Genomic DNA, 23,809 nt, shown 5'->3' with positions numbered 1-23,809 from the left:
AGGCAAGACCTTGGCGACCGAGGAAGTCCGCTTCCCAATTCTCCACACCCGGTATGTGGATCGCCGAGATGAGCGAGTGATTGGTCTCGGCCCAGAGCAGGATGTTGGAGACTTCGAGCATGGCTGCCCTGCTGCGGGTTCCCCCTTGCCGTTTGATATACGCCACGGCTGTGGCATTGTCAGATTGGATTCTGATGGGATGGTCTGCGAGAAGGTGGTGAAAGTTGGTAAAGGCAAGTGTGATCGCTCGAATCTGCAAGATATTGATTGGAAGACGCGACTCTCTTGTGGACCAACGACCCTGTGCTGTGTGGTGATTGAAAACTGCGCCCCAGTCCAAAAGGCTGGCATCGGTGGTCACCACTAACAGCGCACTGGGAGAAAGGATTTCCCTTGGTTCAGGGAGGAATGTAGCGTCCACTACCTGAGGGTCTGCCTGACCTGTGGGGACAGGCGAAAACGACGGTCGAGGGAAAAAGGACTCCTGTCCCAGGCTAACAGCAGCGCTTGTTGCAGGGGACGGAGATGAAACTGCGCAAATGGAACGGCCTCCATCGCCGCAACTATCTTCCCGAGTATGCGCATCGCGAAGCGAATAGAGTGAGGGACTGACCGAGAGAGCTTGCATGCTCCCTGTTGTAAGGACAAGACCTTCTCTGGAGGGAGAATGACTAACCCGCGGGAAGAGTCCAAAATCATGCCCAGGAAGCAGATTTGCTGAGCCGGCACCGGAGATGATTTGTCGAAGTTGATTTTCCAACCCAGGCAAGAAAGAGAATCCACGGTGATACTTACAGACTCCTCGCAGGCAGAATGGGACGGACCCTTGATTAATAGGTCGCCCAGATACAGAAGAACTACCACTCTCCGAGCGTGAAGAATGGCCATGACAGCCGCCATGACCTTCGTGAAGATTCTAGGGGCGGTGGCGAGTCCAAAGGGCAAGGCCACAAACTGGAAGTGTTCTTCTTGGACTGCGAAGCGCAGGAAATGCTGATGAGAGGGAAAAATTGGAATATGTAGATAAGCATCCTTGATGTCTATGGATGCAAGGAACTCTCCCTTTTTCCAGGGACGAGACAACTGAACGGAGCGAGTCCATCCTGAAGTGTCGGACCCGTAGAGTCCCGTCCTTCTTTGGGACCACGAATAGGTTGGAGTAAAACCCCTTGAACCTTTCGTCTCGAGGGACCCGAACGATGACACCGTCCCTTTGAAGCGCCTGTATGGCCTGAAGATGTGACGCCCTTGATTTGGGGGGGAGAAGACTGGAAGAAGCACGGAGGGGGGAATTAAGAATACTGGATTTTGTATCCGGAAGACACGAGCTCTCTGACCCACTCGTCGTGAACGACCGAGAGCCAATTTTGACGGAACGAAAGAAGGTGTCCGCCTATTTTGTCGGTGTCAGCCGGACACGTCGACGAGTCATTGTGTAGAGGGTTTAAGGGATGCGGATGCCTTAGGGCCAGAAGGTCTCGGTTTCCAGTAACGGTTTGGTCTGTATGAGACCTGGGGATTTCTGTTTTCCTGCCGTCCTTAACCAGGGAAAGAGGAGGACCAACTGGAGTTGTTACGAAAGGACCGGAATCGAAACTACTGTTGATTTCGAAAATGCCGGGCAGGTTTTTGCTGGGGAAGAAATTTACTCTTCCCTCCGGTAGCCTCAGAAATGATTTGGTCTAGTTTCTCCCCAAATAAACGGCCAGCTTGGTAAGGTAAAGAAGTTAGCGACTTTTTAGAAGCAGAATCTGCTCGCCAATTGCGGAGCCATAAGGCCCTCCTGATTGAAATTGCGCTTGCAGCCGCTTGCGCTGCGCAATTAGCCGCATCTATGGAAGCGTTAACTACAAAGTCTCCGGCCTGAGCTATCTGGTTAGCGAGTCTGGCCGCCTCTGGGGGAAGATTACTGTTGTGGACGGTAGAGGTTAATACCTCTGCCCAGGCCACCATTGCCTTAGCCACCCAGGTAGCGGCAAAAGACGGAAGGAGAGCTGCTCCTGAGGCCTCAAAGACTGAGCGAGCCAGGTAGTCATTTTGACGGTCAGAAGGATTTTTGACTGATGAACCGTCGGACAGAGATAAGACTGTTTTGGATGCGAGTCGCGACTCTGCTGGATCCACAGAAGAAGAGAGAAGCACCTCTTTCACCAGATCCTTGGAGAAAGGATATTCAGCTTCCGTGGCTTTTTGAGCTGTAAATCGCTTCTCCGGGTGTTCCCTGTGTTTTTGGACAATGTCCTGAAACTCAGGGTAATTAGCAAATATCTTTTGAAAGTGTTTAGTCTTTTTATCTTTTTATCCTGAGTGGATACCGATTCCTCGTCCACCATTAGTGTTTTGTTGACTGCCTCAATAAGGGAGTCAAGTGTCTCCTGAAAGATAGAGGAGTCTTGGGTTAAAGATTCCTCCGACTCTTATTCTGAGTCATGTACGCTGCGACCCTCGGGGGAGCGACAAGATGAGCTCACAGATGCTAAAGCTCGAGCATGGAAGGGAGATGAGGGAAGGGTTCTTTTCCTGGCACCCCGAGATTCCCGTAGTACGGTATGCCCCCTGTGGTCGGACGGCCCCGCACCGTCGCCAGATTCCGTCGCAGCCGGCGGAGGTGAGTTCTGGCTTAAGGAGGACCCCCGGACAGAGTCTAGTGCCTTGACCAAGGAATCCATTGAACGTGACAAGGACGCGGCCCACTCAGGAGGGTTAGGCTCGGCGGAGACATTGGAAGTGGCGGCAGAAGGCGGCTGCGCACAGGCCGGGTCACAGTTCTGGCACAAAGGGGTATTGTGGGCACGTGGCAACACAGAATTGCAAGTGGCACATGAAGTAAAAAACACAGTGTGCTTTTTATTGTCCCTTTTAGCCTCCTTAGATTAGGACATAGTGTATGTCTATTCTCCAGTAAACTGCTAATAGCAGGGCTATGGGTGCAGAGAAGGGGTTAAGCTTTTCCCTATGGAGTGGAGCAGCTTACCCACGGTCCTGTGCTGGTGTCCCCGGGGAGGAAGAGAGGGAAGTAGCATTTTCGGCTGTATTTCCCTGCAGCAGTGGAGTCCCAAGATGGCGCCCGAGATTTGCAGGGCTCTTCTAGTTCAGAACGAGAAACGCCTGAGTAGTGGGTGGGGCTCCGGCGGTGGGCGGGATTTTTGAATTGCGGCCTAGTCTGGCTGAAGAAGCCGGGGACTAAATTGGTGGAACCGGCCGGCGACGTGCACCGGCGGCCACGCCTGACGATCGCTACTGGCATCTAGCCAGCGGTACCTCTCCCCAGGGACCCGGACCGCACCTTCCCACGCCAGAAGTGTGAGGAAGGGTAGTACGCACCGAGGAGGGAGCCACCTCCAGCTCAATCGATCCTCCCTATGCCGTGGGATGGAGAGTGTCCTGATGTGTGCTTGCCGCAGGGGACTTACGGATGTGCCTGCCGCAGGGGACTTACGGATATGCCTGCCGCAGGGGGCTTACGGATGTGCCTGCCGCAGGGGGCTTACGGATGTGCCTGCCGCAGGGGGCTTACGGATGTGCCTGCCGCAGGGGGCTTACGGATGTGCCTGCCGCAGGGGTCTTACGGATGTGCCTGCCGCAGGGGGCTTACGACTACTGTGGGGACTAAGGCCAACACGTGAGGGCTTAATTGCGGAGGAGCCCGGGAGATGCACATAAGAGGTATACTCTATGTGCTCGCCATCTTACAGGGGGGAGATCGGGACCGTATAGGAACCGTCGATTAGGCGTGCCCCAGTTGTCGCAGGAAAGGTACGGGGAGGTATACTCGCCGTGCTTGCCTGTTGATGGTTCGGGGGAGAGCGGACCCTGAAAAGCAATCCGTCGCCCCCTTCACTCCGTTAATTAAAAAATAAAAATTTACAGAAAAAATAAAAATAAAAAACGTTGGGGTCTGAGAACAGACCCAAGTGCCTCCTACAGACACTAAGCAAGAACTGGGTCGTTACCGACCAGTCAAGGGGTGTATACTGCAGAGGAGGAGTTAATTCTTTGTGTTTGCTTAGTGTCCTCCTAGTGGCAAGCAGCATAACACCCATGGTTTTGTGTCTCTCAATGAGGCCTAGGAGAAATAAGCAACTTTGTAATATATCTTATCAGTGAAATACTCTCTCTCCTCTTGGATTCGGCTTTCAGTAAAATCTGCATTCAGTGATTGCAGATAATCTCATTACTGTGATAGGGAATGATGGCTGGAGCTCTTAGGGTATGTGCACACGTCAGGATTTCTTGCAGAAATTTCCTGAAGAAAACCGGAAATTTTCTGCAAGAAATCCGCATTTTTTTTTTGCGTTTTTTTCCCCGTTTTTTTCGTGTTTTTTTAGCATTTTGCAAGCGAAATTAGCTTGCAGAATGCTAAAGTTTTCCAAGCGATCTGTAGCATCGCTTGGAAAACTGACAGGTTGGTCACACTTGTCAAACATAGTGTTTGACAAGTGTGACCAACTTTTTACTAAAGATGCTGCCTATGCAGCATCTATAGTAAAAGATAGAATGTTTAAAAATAATAAAAAAAAATAAAAAAAATGCTTATACTCACCTGCAGACAGCTGATCTCCTCAGCGGCGTCCGTTCCTATAGATGCTGTGTGTGTGCAGGACCTTCAATGACGTCGCGGTCACGTGAGCGGTCACATGACCGGTCTCGCGACCAATCACAAGACCGCGACGTCATCGCAGGTGCTTCACCGCACACCAGCTATAGGAACCGAAGCGGCAGCATGCACCGGAGAGGCGGGAAGACTCCGGAGGCCATCGAAGGTGAGTATATCACTATTTTTTTTTTTCATTCTTTTTTTTTTTTTTTTACCAATTATATGGTGCCCAGTCCGTGGAGGAGAGTCTCCTCTCCTCCACCCTGGGTACCAACCGCACATAATCTGCTTACTTCCCGCATGGTGTGCACAGCCCCGTGCGGGAAGTAAGCAGATCAATGCACTCCTAGGTGTGCGGAATCCCCGCAATTCCGCATTTTTAATGAACATGTTGCTTTTTTTTCCGCGATGCGATTTTTTCGCGGAAAAAAATGCAACATTTGCACAAAATAGTGTAGTTACTCACCGATAACGGTGTTTCTCAGAGCCCATGACAGCACTACCAGAGAGATGGAGTCCGCCCTTCAGGGACAGGAAAACCTACAGGATAAAAGGGCGGTACCTCTCTCCTGCCTCAGTTTAGTTTACAGAGCATCAGAGGTCCTCCAGGTTAGTGACAACAAGAAATACACATTTTTAGCAAAATACTTATGAAGATTACACCGTGTCTAAATCAAACACACACTTCGTATAATAAGGTGCTCACCGCACACGTGATAAGGGGGGGAATAAGCAGGTGCTGTCATGGGCTCTGAGAAACACCGTTATCGGTGAGTAACTACACTATTCTCAGTCGCCCATGACAGCACTACCAGAGAGAATTGCAGAGATTATTGCTTTAGGGAGGGACCACAGCCTGTAAGACCCTTCTTCCGAAGGTTAAGTCCGACGAAGAGGCTAAGTCTAAGCGATAGTGCCTAAAGAAGGTTGAAGGTGTTGACCAGGTGGCCGCTTTACAGATTTTATCTATTGGTACCTCCGACCTTTCGGCCCAGGAGGTCGCCATAGCCCTTGTAGAATGTGCCTTGAGTCCTTCAGGAACTGCGTTCCCCGTGGACGAGTATGCCAAGGCTATCGCATCAGTGACCCAACGAGCTATAGTGCTTTTGGAGGCTTTGAGTCCTTTCCAAGGCCCCAGAAAACAGATAAAAAGACTGCCTTCCTTCCTACACTGACGGGAGGACTCTAGGTAGTGTATTAGACACCTTCTTACGTCTAAGGTGTGGAATTTCTCCTCTTTTTGATTTTTCGGGTTTGGACAGAAGGAAGGAAGGATTATTTCCTGGGACCTATGGAAATTGGAAGCAACTTTGGGTAGATAAGCAGGGTCTGTCCTTAATACTACCCTATCTTCCATGATTTGTGTGAATGGAGGGTTTGCAGATAGAGCCTGAAGGTCACTAATCCTACGGGCAGATGTTAGGGCTGTAAGAAGGGCCATCTTAAGGGATAAGATTTTAAGCGGTATCGAATCTATGGGTTCGAATGGAGGTTCTGTCATCGCTGAAAGGACTAAGTTTAAGTCCCAAGATGGAGGGTTTCTGATTTTTATTGGCCTAGAACGTGCAGCAGATTTAATGAACCTTGCTACCCATGGATTAGTGGCAATACTATGATTGTATAATGCCCCTAAGGCCGCTACTTGCACCTTTAGGGTGCTCACCGAAAGGCCCATATCCAAGCCTTTCTGTAGGAACTCTAATATTTTGACTATTGGAACCCCATCTTGTAGCCTTACATCGGAGGTGGACAGAAACTTTTTCCAAGTTTTACCATAGATTCTAGTTGTTATTGCCTTCCTACTTTTTAATAGTGTGGAGACTAAATTATCTGAGAATCCCCTTGCCCTTAGTAGTGACCTTTCAAGTTCCACGCTGTCAAGTGTAGATTTGCCGACTGAGGTTGGAACACCGGCCCCTGTGATAAGAGGTCCGGAAGATCCGGAAGGACCCAGGGATCTGTGACTGATAGGATTCTCAGCCAGGAAAACCAGGCCCTTTTGGGCCAGAAGGGTGCTATTAGAATGATTCTTGCCCTGTCCTGTCTTATCTTCCGCAGAACTGCCGGTATAAGTATATGAGGGGGAAAGGCATATGTCAGACCGTGAGTCCAGGGAATCGAGAATGCGTCCAGCGTTCTGGGGTTCCCTCTGAGATCTAGAGAACAAAACTGTTTTACTTTTCTGTTCTCTATACTGGCGAAGAGGTCTATTACTGGTACCCCCCAGATTTTTGTGATCTGATTGAAGACCCTTTGGTTTAGAGCCCATTCCCCTTGTTTTAGCTGGGTACGGCTTAGGAAGTCTGCCTTTTTGTTCACTACGCCCCTTATGTGTAACGCAGAGAGGGATAGGAAGTGATGTTCGGCTAAGGCGAAGATTTGGGAAGTAGTTTCCATCAGGGCTTGGGATCTGGTCCCCCCCTGGTGGTTCAGGTAGGCCACCACCACTTGATTGTCCGAGAAAACCCGGACATGTTGTCCCCGTAGTTTGGGAAGAAAAACTGACAGAGCATGGTTCACTGCGCAAAGTTCTTTTTGATTTGAGGATACCTGGTATTCTCGATCTGTCCAGACTCCCTGAGTGACACTGTTTCCCAGGCGAGCTCCCCACCCCGTGGGACTGGCGTCCGTGGTAACTACTTGATGTACCTCTATCACCCATGGAACCCCCTTTGATAGATTGTTGGAATCTAGCCACCAGCCTAGGGAACGAATAGCGTCTGAACTTAGAGTCATGCGATCTTCCAGGCGTCCCCTTAGTGTAACCTGATTTCTCAGGACATCCCACTGGAGGTCTCTCGTGTGGATCTGAGCCCACTGTACTGCTGGGAGACAAGCAGAAAGGGACCCTAGTAGAGACATCGCTCCTCTTAAGGTCATATGAGGATTTGAGCGAGCTCCAGACACAATGCTTAGTATTTTTTGTTTCTTCAGGTCTGGAAGACAACATTCCTGTGAAACCGAGTCCAGAGTTAGTCCCAGAAACTCTTGAACCATAGTCGGTTCTAGTTTTGACTTCTGGAGATTTAGGAGCCAACCTAACTCTGTTAGGGTTTTTATCACTCTGGTGCACTGTTGGCGACAATGTTGTGCTGTATCGCTGACAATCAGGAAGTCGTCTAGGTAAGGTATTATAATAACATCCTCCTCCCTTATATGGGCCATCATTTCTGCTACCACCTTGGTGAAAATACGGGGTGCTACTGAAATGCCAAACGGGAGGGCCTTGTACTGATATTCCTTCACTACTCCCTCCATGACTACTGCTAGTCTGAGGTATTTCTGTGAGTTTTTGTGGATGGGGACGTGATAGTACGCGTCGCTGAGATCCAACACTACCATGAAACAATTTGGAAACAGGTTTTTTATTGTAGATCTTATCGATTCCATTTTGAATGTTTGATTCTTTACATAGCTGTTTAATCTCCGGAGATTTATTATTGTGCGGAAGGAACCGTCCGGCTTTGGGATCAGAAATAGTGGGGAGAAAAAACCTTTCCCTCTTTCCGGTAGAGGAACTTCCCGGATCACATCTTTGGAGATGAGTTTCGAGATTTCTAGTTCCAAGGCCTGTTGTTGCCGCCATGAAGGTTTCAATGGAGTGACCACATAGTGTTGGGGAGGAAGGGTGGTAAAGTTTAATTGAAGTCCCATTTTTATTAGGTTTAAAATCCATGTATTGGAAGAGATTTTTTCCCAGGCCGGAAGGTATTGAGACAGTCTCCCTCCCACCCTGGGGGAGGTGTCACTTAGGGGCTTTTTTATTTCTGGGGGAGTTGCCAAAGAGGAAGCCTCTGTCTCTATTTCTCCCCTCCTCCCACCTGTTCTGTTCTCTAGGGGGACGTCTGCGGAAAAATTTCCTGTTCCGAAAGGGCCGTCTAACATATGGTGCGGCCAGGTTAGGGAATCCCTTCTTCTTATCCCCTGCTTTCTGTAAAATGTCATCTAGGGTTTCCACAAACAGAAATTTTCCCTCACATGGGATTGAGCAAAGTTTTTGTTTCGTCTGTAGATCGCCTGGCCAATTTTTCAGCCACAGCGTTCTACGAGCTGCGTTGGACAGGGCTGCCGATTTTGAAGTCAGTTTTATAGAGTCCGCCGAAGAGTCAGCCAAGAAGGCTGCCGCCCCCCTAATCATGGGAATTGATTCAATTATTTTTTGTCGGGATACTCCATCCCTTAACTGTTTCTCCAGATTGTCTAACCAAATCATTAGAGATCTGGAAGTACATGCGGCCGCTATGGCGGGTCTTAGACATCCCCCTGCTGACTCCCAGGCCCCTTTTAGGAAGGTGTCGGCTCTCTTATCAAGGGGGTCCTTTAGCGTACCCATGTCCTCAAAGGGCAGAGCAAATTTCTTTGACGCCTTAGCGACTGCCACGTCCAGTTTAGGGGCTTTATCCCATGCTGTAGAGTCATCTTCTGCAAAAGGATATTTCCTTTTAAGGGAGGGTACGGATGAATTTTTCCTTTCTGGCTTCTCCCTCTCCTTTTTAATCATGGCCTGCACGTTTTCGTTAAGTGGGAAAACTCTGCGTTTTTTCTGGCCCAGGCCACCAAACATAATGTCCTGTACCGTTTTGTCAGGACGTGGGTCTAGAACCCCCATAGTAGCTCTTACAGTCTTTACCAGGGCATCTATTTCATCTAATGGGAAGCAGTGGCGGCCTCCACTCTCAGAGTCTGAGGAGGAGGAGGAACCTTTCTTTTCTGACACATCCTCATCAGAACTAGAAGGATCAGAATGAGACAGGGGGACAGGTGTTCTCTCCTTAACCCCCTCCCCTTTAAGGGATTTGAATACTGTTTCTACCTCTGATCTTATTACTGAGCGTAATTCAGAGGCAAAACTGGGGGTTTCTTCACAGAGGACTTGACCTATGCAGGAACCGCATAGTTTTTTATCCCAACTCTGTGACAGGGGTTCTCCACATAAGGGGCAGTCTCTATGTTTGTTTTTTTCCGTTTTTTTTCTTGCCTAAAAAACAAACGGAAAAGGGGACCCTAATTATTTAGTGAACTTTCACGAAGATCACTCACCCATCTTGCGCAGCTACAAGTACCGGTTCTGGAGGAGGAACGGGATCTTGAATGAGACCCGAAGTAGAAGGTGTCGGCTGGCTGGACATATTGGAGGCTTTACTCTGCGGCGTAGAATGGCTCCTGGAGCGGTTGCTTCGGGTGCCTGCAGAGGTCCTTCCGCCCGACTTGCGCTGGTGGTGACGCTGCTGTTGCTGCGGCGGTGGCTGTAAGGGCTGCGCCGGCTGGAGCTGCTGATCGCTATCCATAGTGGGACTGCATGCAGCGGCAGGCGCTCTCACAGCTGTGGTTTTTAAACAGCGCGCCGATCACCCCTCCTCCAGGCTGCGTTGCAGGGAAGCGCAGGTCCCCAGTGCGCATGCGCGCTCGTCAGGACCCGGAAGTAGTCACATCTATATCCGGTGCGGCGGCCATCTTGGTGCTCTCATACACCAGGCCGTCGCTCCGGATCAGGCCTCTCTGTAGAGGCACGCCGGGTCCCTAAGCCCCTACCCCAATCCAGGGAGGCAGCGGCGCTTCCCTCCGCTCGCTCTGCAGCCCCCTCGGACCCAGAAGCGGCGGCATCGGACACCGAGCCATGGTGACAGGGGCCTCCCCGCCGTCAAACCTCCACTGGTCGGCTCCGGCTACAGGTACCGATCCTGAGGGTTCCCCTGTCAGGGACAGGAAACAAACTGAGGCAGGAGAGAGGTACCGCCCTTTTATCCTGTAGGTTTTCCTGTCCCTGAAGGGCGGACTCCATCTCTCTGGTAGTGCTGTCATGGGCGACTGAGAAAATGCAGAATACACTGTAAATAATAGGAGGCATATGTTAGCGGTTTTTTTTCGCATTTTTATCACGTTTTTATAGCGGAAAAACGCGAAAAAAACGCGAAAAATCCTGAACGTGTGCACATGGCCTTAATCTATGGATGAGCTTGAGACAGACACATTCTAATGCACGAACCATAGAACCTTATGTGCACCAGCTGTCATCTCCTATCTCAGAAATGGGAAAATCTGTTCACTAAGACAGATTTTAGACGTGAACTGAGAATATTGAGAATGAAACATCAGTCCAACATATATTACAAAGTTGCTTAATTTCACGTGCTCTATTGATTTAAGTATATAAAAAACCATTAAAATTACACTTCAAGTAATGTAAGTATTTCTGTACAGCTTTTCTGTCTTTAAATTATAGCGCCTCTATGGATTGCTGTATAGCTGGACTTGCGCTTACAACTATGTTACTAAATTCTGACCTAAGGAGCATTGTTAAATGAACAGTGCTTTATAGCCTCCAACTACTGATGCCAGAAGAAACTCCTAGTGAACACAATAGCTAATTGTCTAATGGAAAGAGCACAAAGGGCGCGTTCGGGGCACTGCTTCATGCACCCAGTAGCCAAACGGCACATTTTTTGTATACAGCCCTATAACCATATTATACTGCCCTTATATAAAGCAGCTTATTAAGACGGCAGATCCACTTTAACGAAAGAGAAATAGTTTATTTCGCAACTCGGTTTAAAGGGCCACTGTCACCCCCTCCAGCCGTTATAAACTAAAAGAGCCACCTTGTGCAGCAGTAATGCTGCAGTCTAACAAGGTGGCTCTTTTAGTTTTTGATTCATTTATTACCTCAATAAAGCGTTTTAAAAATTGGCCACACATACCAGATATTGTACCAGGAGGCGGTCCGAATCGTCCTCTATGAATCCCCCAACTGCCGTCACTCTTCTCTTCAGGGCCGATGGTCGCCGCCCCCTTCGCGTTGTTGCTTCTTAAATCCGGCGCCTGCGCTGTGCGTGCCTGCCTGGGGCCTGCGCAGTGTTCTTTGTCAGTCACATCTCAGATGCCGGGTGCCTGACTGCGCCCTGTTACTGAATCCCCGCACCGCACTGTGTTATTCATTATGCACAGTGTGGGGCTGGGGTTCCTGGGAAGGCGGGGGAGCGTCAGAGATGGGAGAGCGTCTGAGATGGGGGAGCGCCTGAACAGCGCAGTGCGCATGCCCAGGAACCCCAGCCCCGCACTGTGCATAATGAATAACACAGTGCGGGGCGGGGATTCAGTAACAGGGCGGCCGCACTGCCCGCACAGGCGCAGTCAGGCACCCGGCATCTGAGATGTGACTGACAAAGAACACTGCGCAGGCCCCAGGCAGGCACGCACAGCGCAGGCGCCGCATTTAAGAAGCAACAACGCGAAGGGGGCGGGTACCATCGGCCCTGAAAAGAAGAGTGACGGCAGTTGGGGGATTCATACAGGACGATTCGGACCGCCTCCTGGTACAATATCTGGTATGTGTGGCCAATTTTTAAAACGCTTTATTGAGGTAATAAATGAATCAAAAACTAAAAGAGCCACCTTGTTAGACTGCAGCATTACTGCTGCACAAGGTGGCTCTTTTAGTTTATAACGGCTGGAGGGGGTGACAGTGGCCCTTTAACAACAAAAATTGGCATTAGAGAAAATGGAAGCTCTTAGCTGATGCATCGCCGACTGCAACGCAGAAGAGGATAATTTAAAGGGAACCTGTCAGCAGGTTTGTGCACGGTAACCTACAGTCAGTGTCAGGTTGGCGCCGTTATACTGATTACAGTGATACCTGGTAATGAAATCAGTCTTGTGGTTGTTGTTTAATCTTTATTTTCAGCTTTGAGTTAATGATATGCCCGTGCTCCGTGGCGGCCTTTGGGGGGCTTTATGTGGTGCTCTGATTAGGTATTCATGTGCATGGCTTCTGACAGATTACTGATCCCCCAATGACTTGCCCCCTATTTTACATAATACATATTCTATTTTGGTTTTACAAAAAAAAAAAAAAAATTCTACTTCATCAAAATGGCAGCGCCTGTTCTGTAGCATGATACACGCCTAATACGCCCATAAAAAAGAAAACCACTGAAATAATACATAAGTCACAACATCATCACAAACCTCACACAGAAAAACAAACGTCCCAGAATACTCCTGCAATAGATGAGGGATTGTCAGATTGACTTTTTTGTTGCCTCCGAACATTGATTCTCTGCAAAACATTCCTTTCCTCTCCAGAGTCCACACATCGATTTCTTCTTGACAATATGCAAACGTGCAGCATCCTGGGTAAGTGCACTCGATGCTTTGAGCAACATCTACAAAATAAATTAAAACGGAGATTAAAAATATTATAAAGTCAGTTCATTCATCATGAAAACCAAAATTAATTCTAATACATTTCTTAAAGATATAAAAAAAAAAGTTGCTCTGCCGTGGTCCCTTCAAATTTGTATAAGCCTCCTTTTGTAAATTTCACCTCTTACCTTTTCCTCCCTTCTATGGGCACTGCATCCAGGGATCTTCTGCACAGGAGAGTCTGTGAGCTCCGGTGCGTACGATAAGGTGCTCTCCCCACTTCCTCCCTGCACAGTCATCGCTAGGAACCATGTATACATAGCGATGACTATACAGGGAGGAAGTGGGGAGAGCAACTTTATTGTCGCACACGCCAGAGGTCACTAGAGCGGAAGTTGACGTCGCCGTGCCAAAGATCCCTGAATGCAGTTAACATAGAAGGGAGGAAAAGGTACAAATTTTGGAGGAAGTGCAGGGCGCAGGATTCCAGTGCCAGAAATGACATACATGGAAGGGGGTAGTATTATAATGAAGACAGGAGGCAGAGATTTCTTAAAGGCACTGTATACCCCGAAGCCTGGAAGAAGGACTATAAGATTTCTCAACAACACGTCCGCTAATATGAGGCATTACAGGTAGGACTAGTGTAACATTTCTATTACCTGAATGCTTATATAAATAGGTCATACGGCCCAGGGGGAGACAGATTCCCTTTAACAGATTAAATGGCGATGACTGGTTCTCTTTAAATTACTAACTCCTATCAACCATGTGAGGCATACTGGGGCATGTAAAAGTCTGGGCACCCCTGGTCAAAATTACGGTTCTTGTGAACAGTTAAGCAAGTTGAAGATGAGGTGATCTTTAACCCCATCACGCCGCAGCCTTTTTATTGTTTTCGCATTTCTGTTTTTCGCTCCCCTTCTTTCAAGCGCCATCATTTTTTCTAGATTTACTCAAGATGGTAATGGTAGGGCTTGTTTTTTGCGATTTTGAGATTTCAAATTCTGTGCCCTTTTTTCTCCACACATACCTTTGATCATTGTGGCCAAAGAGTTCAATTTTAACCTTATCGGTCCACAGGACTTGTGCCCAAAATGCATCAGGCTTGTTTAGATGTTCTTTTGCATACTTCTGATGCTGAATTTTATGATGCGGACGCAGGAGAGGTTTTCTTCTGATTACTCTTCCATGAAGGCCATATTTGTGCAGGTGTCTTTGAACAGTAGAACAATGTACCACAACTCCAGAGTCTGCTAAATATTTCTGAAGGTCTTTTGCAATCAAGCAGGGGTTCTGATTCGCCTTTCTAGCAACCCTACGAGCAACTCGCTCTGAAATTTTGCATGGTCTTCCAGATACTATCTTGACCTCCACTGTTCCTGCTAACTGCCATTTCTTAATTACATTTCAAACTGAGGAAAGGGCAACTTGAAAACACTTTGCTATCTTCTTATAACCTTCTCCTGCTTTGTGGGCCTCCACCATATTTCATTTTCAGAGTGCTAGGTAGCTGCTTAGAAGAACCCATAGCTGCTGTTCTTTGGCAAAAGGATAGAGGAGGCTATGATTTTACAGAGCATCATCTGTCCTTTCCTAACGATGGTAGTGAACAAGCCATAACCCTAACAGGCTAATTAAGGTCTGAAACATTGGTCAATGCTTTCTGGGCACACAAGTCTTGGATGGACAGACTTTTATTGCTTTCACAAAGTTTGTGACCGTTCAACAAAACTTCTATACTATAGAAAGGTTTACGTACAGTGCATTCTTTCTCTGCAACTAGCCTTCCTACTGAGGTCTAGAGCTCATTGTCCAGCATTGACCATAAACTCAGGGTTCCTTTTAGCATTTGCTAGCTGTTCACAAACTTCCCAGCATTGACCATAAACTCAGGGTTCCTTTTAGCATTTGCTAGCTGTTCACAAACTTCTGTCACAAGCATGCACTGAATTAAAATAGTAGGGCCATGTGGCCCTTGAAAGCCACCCAGCGATCAGTCATCGATTACCTTTACATATGTAGTATTGACCCGCATAGTGATTCTTTATTGGCCTTGGTCTTATTCTCTTCCATTTGTCATCTGAAGGACTTTTTATTCTCCCTATAAAAGTGTCCTTCTTACATTTATGATCCAAGTTGGGATGATAATTGTAGCTCAAAGACTTTAATCCTATTAAATAAAGAAGATAAATCTGGAATATAATCTGTGACAAAAACATTTGACAATCATATAATATAACAAGGGTTCGACATAAGAATTTAAGTTAATAAAACAGCCTGCTGGCTCGAAGGGAAGGCCTAGAAAGTTTTAAAACCTTCTTTAAATAAGCACTCCCATGAATATTTGTTTTCATAAAAGCACCACTCTGCGTTTTTTTTTTACCGCTGCAGTGGTGCCAATAGTCTAAGGTCGCTGCACCTAGTATTATACTCACCAGCCGCCAAGCTTCATCTTTTATCTGGTGGTCTCCTGCATGTTGTGACCTGCCGCATTGCTCCAGCGTTTGCAGGGTGAGCAGGAAGTCAGCACTCAATGTACGTCTATGAGAGGCAGAAAAAGGCTTCCATAGAATTGCATTGAGAGATTGTGACTAGTGATGAGCGAACGTGCTCAGATAAGGTGTTGCTCGTGTGCTAACCGAGTGACTTCGGCGTGCTCGCATACTGGAGTGTGGGGTAGCAGCGGCACCACGTGGGAAATGAATCCTGGTTAGTTTATGGATTTCCTTATCATGTCTCAATTATTTTTTTACTAGGAATCACTATATGTGACTTTTGCTTATGCACTTTATGATAGATTTTGGGGCTACATGTACCCTATAACATATGCACTTTATTTAATTTGATACTACTAGGATCTGGATATATATTTATAGCACTTTAGTGAATATTATTTATGATATTGTGAATATGAAATACCCGTTTCCCTATTTATGACTATATGTATGGATATACATAGTACCGTATGATATACTATTAACTAGATTGGACTACGTGTGGTGCTCTGCTCTCCTTGTTTTTTAGATTTTGTCATATATGTTTTTTAAATATTTTTTTGTGTCAAATTGTGGATTGGTGTCTTCAATAAAATTATTTATATTTGGAATATAATATGATTGATTATGTGGTTATTATGGTTCAAGTGGTTTTTTTGGTATAGGATTTTGCTGTCTACTTGAATTGGATTAAAATTATATATGTAAATAGGTTATTTTGTGCTCCTATATTTTTTGGTTTAAAGTATGTTCAAGACCCCCGCGGCTGCATGTCTCACGGTTGTTCAACAGCGCGCAAGAAATGCAGCCGCGGGGGCTAAAACATATTTTTCGAGCACGCTGAAGACACTCGGTTAGCACCCAAGTATGCTTGGATAACATCTTATCCCAGCACATTTGCTCATCCCTACTTGTGATCGTTACCTCTGACTTCCGGTCAATCAGGAGCTGCAGTCACAAGATCAAGACTGCAGCAGCACAGGTAAAAGCTAAAGACGGTGGCTGGTAGGTATAATACTCAGGTCAAGGACCTTATGTTAATGCCACCACTCCAGCGCAGAAATAAAAAAAAAATGCTGGAGTGGTGCTTTAAATCTGTGTATATATGCAAGTAGTGTAGTGTTGGGGTATTAATATACTTACCTAACGCTACTTTCTCCGGTATCCAGAGCTGTTCTGCTCCGCTTCTAAGTGACGTCTGCAGACTGTCCGGGTCACACTGAACTCTCCATGACCTGGAAGTGGCTTTTAAAATGTAAGTTTGCAGAGTGTCAAAATGAGGCTCCATATACTCACATTGTAAACGCCACTTCCAGCTCATGCATAGAGTATACAGTGATACGGAGAGTCTGAAGACGACAGGAAAAGAGCGGCGCCGTCTCCGACGACAGGAATGGAGCGGCGCCGTCTCCGACGACAGAAGAGCGGCGCCGTCTCCGACGACAGGAGTGGAGCGGCGCCGTCTCCGACGACAGAAGAGCGGTGCCGTCTCCGATGACAAGGGAAGAGCGGCGCCGTCTCCGACGACAGGAATGGAGCGGCGCCGTCTCCGACGACAGAAGAGTGGCGCCGTCTCCGACGACAGGAGTAGAGCGGCGCAGTCTCCGACGACAGGAGAAGAGTGGTGCCGTCTCCGACGACAGGGGAAGAGCGGCGCCGTCTCCGACGACAGGGGAAGAGCGGCGCCGTCTCCGACAACAGGAGAAGAGCGGCGCCGTCCCCGACGACAGAAGAGCGGCGCCGTCTTCGACGACAGGGGAAGAGCGGCGCCGTCCCCGACGACAGGAGAAGAGCGGCGCCGTCTCCGACGACAGGAGAAGAGCGGCGCCGTCTCCGACGACAGGAGAAGAGCGGCGCCGTCTCCGACGACAGGTGAAGAGCGGCACCGCAGCATTAAGTAGTATGCACAGTATTAATGAACAAAAAAATATTCATACGAGGGCTTCTTTAAGCTTCTATAAACAAATGGAATTATCTTACCTGCTTTGGTAAAACACAACTGACAGGCCTGTCTGAACTCATGGGTTTCTTCAAGAGGATTGGTGAACATTACAGCGTTACTGATATTTGTCACAGTAGATGGCTCCCCATTAACACATTCTAACAGATGTGCTTTCTTCTGTGTCCCAGAAAAATCTATAGGACTTTCTGGCTGGAGAAAGTATTTGCAATTATTTACCTGTATAATATTAAAACAACAATCTCTGTTCAGATGAGATCAAGTGTGAAAACTTTCAACAAAAACATTCTAAAGCCATTCTAACAGTCAGTACCCCAGCTTGATCAAGTCTAAGTGATACAAGGTTTGTAGCTTGTATTGCAAAATTGGGGGACAGATCCATTTTTGTTATGCAATTCTGTGCCGATTTCTCAGACCATGTCAAATGTCGGAGGCTGGATATATACATTTTGTATGTACCTGGGTGTAATATATCTATCATTAGATTTATCTATAGATATTACACATACAAGTTCTTTTTACTACATAAAACTTACAAGTAAATACTCACAGAAAATGGAGTAGTGTGGATTCCGTTGAACTGTTCTAATACAGAAATATCCGAAAAGATGTAGAAATAAAAAAATTAGAATACATCCACAACAATAGACATTTTATGTACGTATATGTTCTGATTCTTCATGGTTTATGCATGTGCTTAAAATTACCTCTTTGAGAGCTACTCATAGAAAGGGGGTATACGGAAAAGCTGTCCAAGCTGGGTGTCATCATCCGGGGGAATGTATAACTCTGAAATATTGAAGGTGGTTCCAGTCCTGAAAAGTCATTTAATCTGTTGTTTCCTCCTAAAGCACTGCTGGTCTGAAACAAGCATTTATCAAGTTTTTTTTTCTACTGGTGATAAAGCAATGTGATAGTACAGTCACATAATGTCAGGATACACTGAATGATAAATCACCTGCAGCGGTATTATTTATATGCCATTTTGAGGTTTTGTCAAATAAGACGAGGCCCAGAAGCAAATATTTAAAATAATTCCTTCCTCTACATATTACACTAAATGGTGTGTGGCTATAACTTGAAAGTGAAACTGGGCAAAAACTTTTTTTTTTTTTTTTTTTTTAGATTAGGAGCCTTGGCCTCCACCACCGGTATTTTTTCCATAATGCTAAAATTTCCTGCTCCATCGCATGACTGCTGAGCAGCAAACCCCGACACACAAATTAAAGGATCATGAAGACGTCCGTGCAAATCAGTCCGACTCGAGAGTGACAGCCTCAGAGATAGATGAAGCGGTCATGCTCTGGACAGGAGAGCTGCAAGCAGATGGTCCATTCACGGAGTTCTGCATGAGCACTAACTCTCTGTGTGCCTCCTTCTGCAGAATGGTTGTGCGCCTGAGAGCTAACAGCAGTAGCATACTTCCAAATGTCTGCACAATGGTATTCCAGGAAAGCACCTCACAGACCACACCTCATATACGGTGTTCACCCAAATACTATGTGGAAAAAAGGAGATTTTTGTGTACTCACCGTAAATTCTCTTTCTCTTAGCCTCTAATTGGGGGACACAGGACCATGAGTGTTATGCTGCTGTCCACTAGGAGGCGACACTATGCATAATCTGAAAAAGATTAACCGTGGCTCCTCCTCTGCAGTATACACCCCTGGACGGCGTCAGCCTTCTCCAGTTTTGTGCAAAAGCATTAGAAGGAACGTAACATGAATAACATAACCATGCCTATAAGAAGGCAACTATGTACGAGCTGAAGAAAACAATATGAGAACTCAACAGTAACAACGTCCGGAAAGGGCAACAGGGTGGGAGCTGTGTCCCCCAATTAGAGGCTAAGAGAAAGAGATTTTACGATGAGTACACAAAAATCTCCTTTACTCTGTCGTCTCATTGGGGGACACAGGACCATGGGACGTCCCAAAGCAGTCCCTGGGTGGGAAGCAATGGACGAATATTGTGCAGACAGGCCCCTACACTTGGGGCACCGCCGCCTGCAGAACAAATCTACCCAGACTCGCGTTTGCTGAGGATTGGGTATGAACTCTGTAGTGTTTAGTAAACATGTGTAGGCTAGTCCAAGTGGCCGCCTTACACACTTGTTGTGCCGAAGCCTGGTGCCGAATGGCCCAGGAGGCCCCCTACCGCCCGTGTAGAGTGCCGTAATACCAGCTGCAAGAGGAAAATTCTTAAGGCGGTTCGCCTCTTGTATGGTGGATTTGATCCACCTGGCAAGGGTAGCTTTGGAATCTGGCAGACCCTTGCGGCTGCCTTCCAGAAGAAGGAAAAGAGAATCATACTTCCGGAAGGACGCAGTCCTAGACACATATATACGCAATGCCCTGACAAGGTCAAGCATATGCAGAGCCTTCTCCACTCTATGAACTGGGACCGGACAAAGGGAAGGCAGAGAAATTTCCTTATTGAGGTGGAAGTTGGACGCAACCTTCGGAAGGAAGGATGGGACCGTACGGAGGACTACCTTGTCCTGGTGAAAAGCCAGGAAGGGCCGTCTGCAGGAGAGTGCTGTCAGTTCAGACACCCTGCGTAGCGAGGTGATTGCCACCAGGAAAACCACCTTCTGGGATAGAAGGCAGAGCGGGACCTCCTTAAGGGCTTCGAAGGGTAGTTCCTGCAATGCTGTCAGGACCAGGTTGAGGTCCCACATTTCTAGTGGTCGTCTGTAGGGGGAACCAATCGGGAAACCCCCTGAAGAAAAGTCCTTACTTGCGGCTTGGTAGCAATGCGCCTTTGAAAAATCACTGAGAGGGCTGACACCTGGCTATTAAGCGAGCCCAGGGACAGCCTGGTTTCCAGACCCGATTGGAGAAAACCAAGTAGTTTGGGGAGGGAATAAAGGAATGAGGTCTGGCTACGAGATTCGCACCAGGTAAAGAAAGCTTTCCAGGTACGGTAATAAATCTTGGCAGAGGCTGGCTTCCGTGCCCTGATCATGGTCCTAATGACGTCTGGCGAGAGCCCTGACTGGGTTAGAACCCAGGTTTCAAGGGCCAAGCCATCAAATTGAGGGCCCCTGAGTTGTGGTGGTAAAACGGGCCTTGTGATAGAACAGGCCTTGTGATAGAAGATCCGGGCGGTCGGGGAGGCGCCAGGGGGCGTCTGCTGTAAGTTGTACGATGTCGAAGTACCACGTAGTACGTCTGGGCCAGTCCGATGCGATTAGGATGGTTGGAACTCCCTCTTGCTTGATCTTCCTCACCACTCTACAGAAGCTGGAACTGGGTCCAGTCCTGAACCAGAGCGTCTGCTCCGAGCGACCGCGGATCGTGTGTTCTGGCCATGAAGTTGGAGACCTTGGCATTGAAGTGGGATGCCATTAGGTCCACATCCAGGGTCCCCCAGCGATGGCAGATCTGGCGAAAAATTTCGGGATGGAGAGACCACTCTCCCGAGTCTATTCCTTGTCGGCTGAGGAAGTCTGCTTCCCAGTTGTCCACACCCGGAATGTGGACCGCCGAGAGAACCGACCCTGTGTCCTCCGCCCATTGGAGGATGTGTGACACTTCTCGCATCGCCTGGGTACTGCGGGTCCCTCCTTGGTGATTCACATATGCCACAGCCGTGGCATTGTCCGACTGTATTCTGATGTCAGAGGGTGCCAGTAAGTGATGGAAGGCCCTCAATGCTAGGAGGATGGCACGAATTTCCAGGATGTTGATGGGCATGGTCGCTTCCACTGGGGACCACTTGCCCTGTGGTGTAGGTGCACTGCACCCCAAACCGTCAGGCTCGCACCGGTGGTCAGAACGTTCCATTGACCTGTGAGAAAGGATTTCCCCTTTGCTAGCGAGGTTGGCTTGAGCCACCAATGCAGGGACCTCCTGGTTGACGACGTTAGCCGGAACTCCCTGTCGAGAGACAGAAAGGGTTCTTGTCCCAGGACTTGAGGATGGCTAGCTGGAGAGGCCCGAGGTGAAACTGGGCAAATGCGACTGCTTCTATTGCTGCCCCATCCTGCCGAGGACTCTCATGGCAAACCGGAGAGATTGAGGGGGGTTTTCAGAGGAGGGTGCGAACTCCTAGGCGGCGAGCCAGTGCCTTGTCCTTGGGAAGGAGCACTAGACCCCCTGGAGGTGTTGAATAGCATTCCCAAGAAGGTCAGAGACTGACTCGGGGTTGGTGATGACTTTTGTAGGTTGACTAACCAGCCCATGCGACTCAGAGTGTTGATTGTGATTGAGACGCTGAGCTCGCAGTCCTTGAAGGTGGGAGCCTTGATGAGTAGATCGTCCAGGTATGGAACGACTACTATGCCTCTGGAGTGCAGGATGTCTATGGTGGCTGCCATGACTTTGGTAAACACTCTGGGAGCCGTGGCGAGTCCGAACGGGAGAGCCACAAACTGGTAATGGTCCTGGTCGATTGCGAACCTGAGAAATCTCTGATGGGCGGGTGCAATAGGTATATGCAGGTATGCGTCTTGTATGTCTATGGAGGCGAGATATTCTCCCTTCTCCATGGACGCAATGATGGACCGAAGGGACTCCATGCGGAAGTGACGGACCCGTACATATTTGTTGAGCTGTTTTAGGTCCAGTATGGGCCGTACGCTGCCTCCTTTCTTGGGAACTATGAATAGAATGGAGTAGAACCCTCGGAAGCACTCGGCCGTGGGGATCGGTACTATGACTCCTGCTTGAAAAAGTGAGGAGACCGCTTGGTGGAAGGCACGAGCCTTGGCTGGGGGTTTTGGGGGACAGAGAGGAACAATCGGTCCGGTGGGTTGGAGGTGAACTCTATCTTGTATCTGGAAGACACTAGTTCCCTGACCCACCTGTCTTCTGCAATAGGCAGCCTGACTTTATGAAAGAGGAAAAGTCGGCCGCCTACTGGTGTGGTGTCTTCCGGAGTCCGTGAGTTATGATGAGGAGAAAGTCTGAGATTTTCCTCCTCTGGGCTTAGACTGGCCTGCATTTGACTGCCAGGTCTTGTCCGACCTTTGCGTCGAACGTGAGTTGTCCATGCGTGGGGAACGGTTACGATTTTGTGCTGGACGCGAGACGGACCAGCCCGAGGAGTTCCGTAAGGATCACAATAGAGTTTGGTTACGCTTCTTGTAAGTGCGTTTAGGTTTCAGTTGGGGAAAAGAGGTACTCTTACCCCCGGTGGCGTTGGATATCATCGTGTCCAACTGTTCACCGAAGAGTCGCCCACTGAGGTAGGGGAGGTGCTTGAGGGACTTCTTTGAGGCTGCGTCTGCTTTTCATTCCCGCAGCCAGAGGATATGCCGAATTGTGATGGCATTTGATGCTATCCTCGCTACACCCCTTGCTGAATCCAGAGCTGCATGTAATCTGCTACAAACTGCTATTTGAACTGCTTGGTCTGACAGCTCAGGAGTGGATGCTTGGAGGCCAGCTTGTAAATTTTTGGCCCAGGCCAGAATGGCCTTGGCAGCCCAAACTGAAGCGAACGCGGGAGCCAGGGATGCCCCTGCAGCCTCGAAAATTGAACGAGCCATGCGTTCTACCTGCTGGTCTGCTGCGTCCCTGAGGGTTGAGCTATCTGGCAGTGAAAGGAGGGACTGTGCTGCTAGCCTAGAGACTGGGGGATCCACTTCGGGTGGATCTGTCCATTCCTTGGTGTCCTTCTGTGGGAAGGGGTACCTTGCCACCAGATATTTGCGATTAGCAAATTTTTTCTCAGGCTGTGAGAGCTGCTTTTTAAGGATCGCCTTAAACTCTGGTGGTTAGAGAAAACCTTAGGCGGCTTCAGAGCCCCTTCAAAAGGAAATCTTGTGTTCTGGGGCCTCTGGTGGCGGATCAGAAATGTCCAGTACCCGATGGATGGAAGAGATTATGTCCTCAACTGGCGCTGTATTGCTAGGGGGGATTGGGATCAGGGACCCCTCCGTTTCCTTGTCTGAGTCGGAGTCACAGATACCTTCCAAATCCTGTGTATCACTGAGGCGCCCCTGCTGGGTGAGCTGGGGCGGAGACCTTCTCTGGTCGGGGATTGCGGAGATCTGCATTGTCTGCCCCTGGAAGGGGACGGTCTAGATGATCTGGAACTACGGGGTCTCTCCCTAGAAGGGGATGACCGTGTGCTATGGGATGACGCAGATGGACTTGACCTATGGGTCCGCTTGCATCCTGACCTAGACGTGGATGTGCCAGGGTCATCCTGTCCCTGAGTCAAGCTCTCCCTTTGCTGGGTAGCGGTCATAGCCGAGGCATTATTCTGCAGAGCCTGAAGCAATGTGGAGGTTAGGTTATCTATAGACTGCGTCATAGATTGCGACATCTGAGTTACCCATTCCGGCGTAGCATTAGACACCGAAGCATTGGTAGGGGCTTCTTGGGGCTCTGACACAGTCTGGATGCAGTCTTGGCAGTGCGGGTATGTGCTGCCACTGGGGAGAGCGGTCCTGCAGGCTGTGCAGAATGCATAATAGCAGTCTTGCCTGGTTCTCTTGGACCCTGAGCCCAGCATAGTGCACAGAGTGCAGAAGGGCTGGCTATGCAGAGTACCCTACAGGGGAGGCTATGCAGAGGAACCTATAGGGGAGCCTTAAAGGGAATATGGATTCACAGCCGAGTAAAAAACCTAGCTGTGATCTTACCCCACCAGTTTGCCCCT

General features: G+C 48.5%; 1 protein-coding gene across 2 annotated transcripts in view; it reads right to left on the bottom strand.

Annotated features, from left to right (window-relative positions):
• ZC3H7A (zinc finger CCCH-type containing 7A) overlaps positions 1–23,809 on the bottom strand; it is a 77,853-nt gene that overhangs the window by 24,715 nt on the left and 29,329 nt on the right. For both annotated transcript variants that reach the window (XM_077275180.1, XM_077275181.1), the window contains exons 10-14: positions 17,905–18,058; positions 17,748–17,782; positions 17,218–17,416; positions 14,751–14,912; positions 12,563–12,759 (exon numbers count right to left, since the gene is read on the bottom strand). In XM_077275180.1, coding sequence (XP_077131295.1) covers positions 12,563–12,759; positions 14,751–14,912; positions 17,218–17,416; positions 17,748–17,782; positions 17,905–18,058 — 747 coding nt within the window. The remainder of the gene's footprint in view (positions 1–12,562; positions 12,760–14,750; positions 14,913–17,217; positions 17,417–17,747; positions 17,783–17,904; positions 18,059–23,809) is intronic.

Source organism: Ranitomeya variabilis, chromosome 7 (genome assembly GCF_051348905.1).
Source record: "Ranitomeya variabilis isolate aRanVar5 chromosome 7, aRanVar5.hap1, whole genome shotgun sequence".
NCBI lineage: Eukaryota > Metazoa > Chordata > Amphibia > Anura > Dendrobatidae > Ranitomeya > Ranitomeya variabilis.
This window is presented reverse-complemented; position numbering and strand designations above follow the sequence as displayed.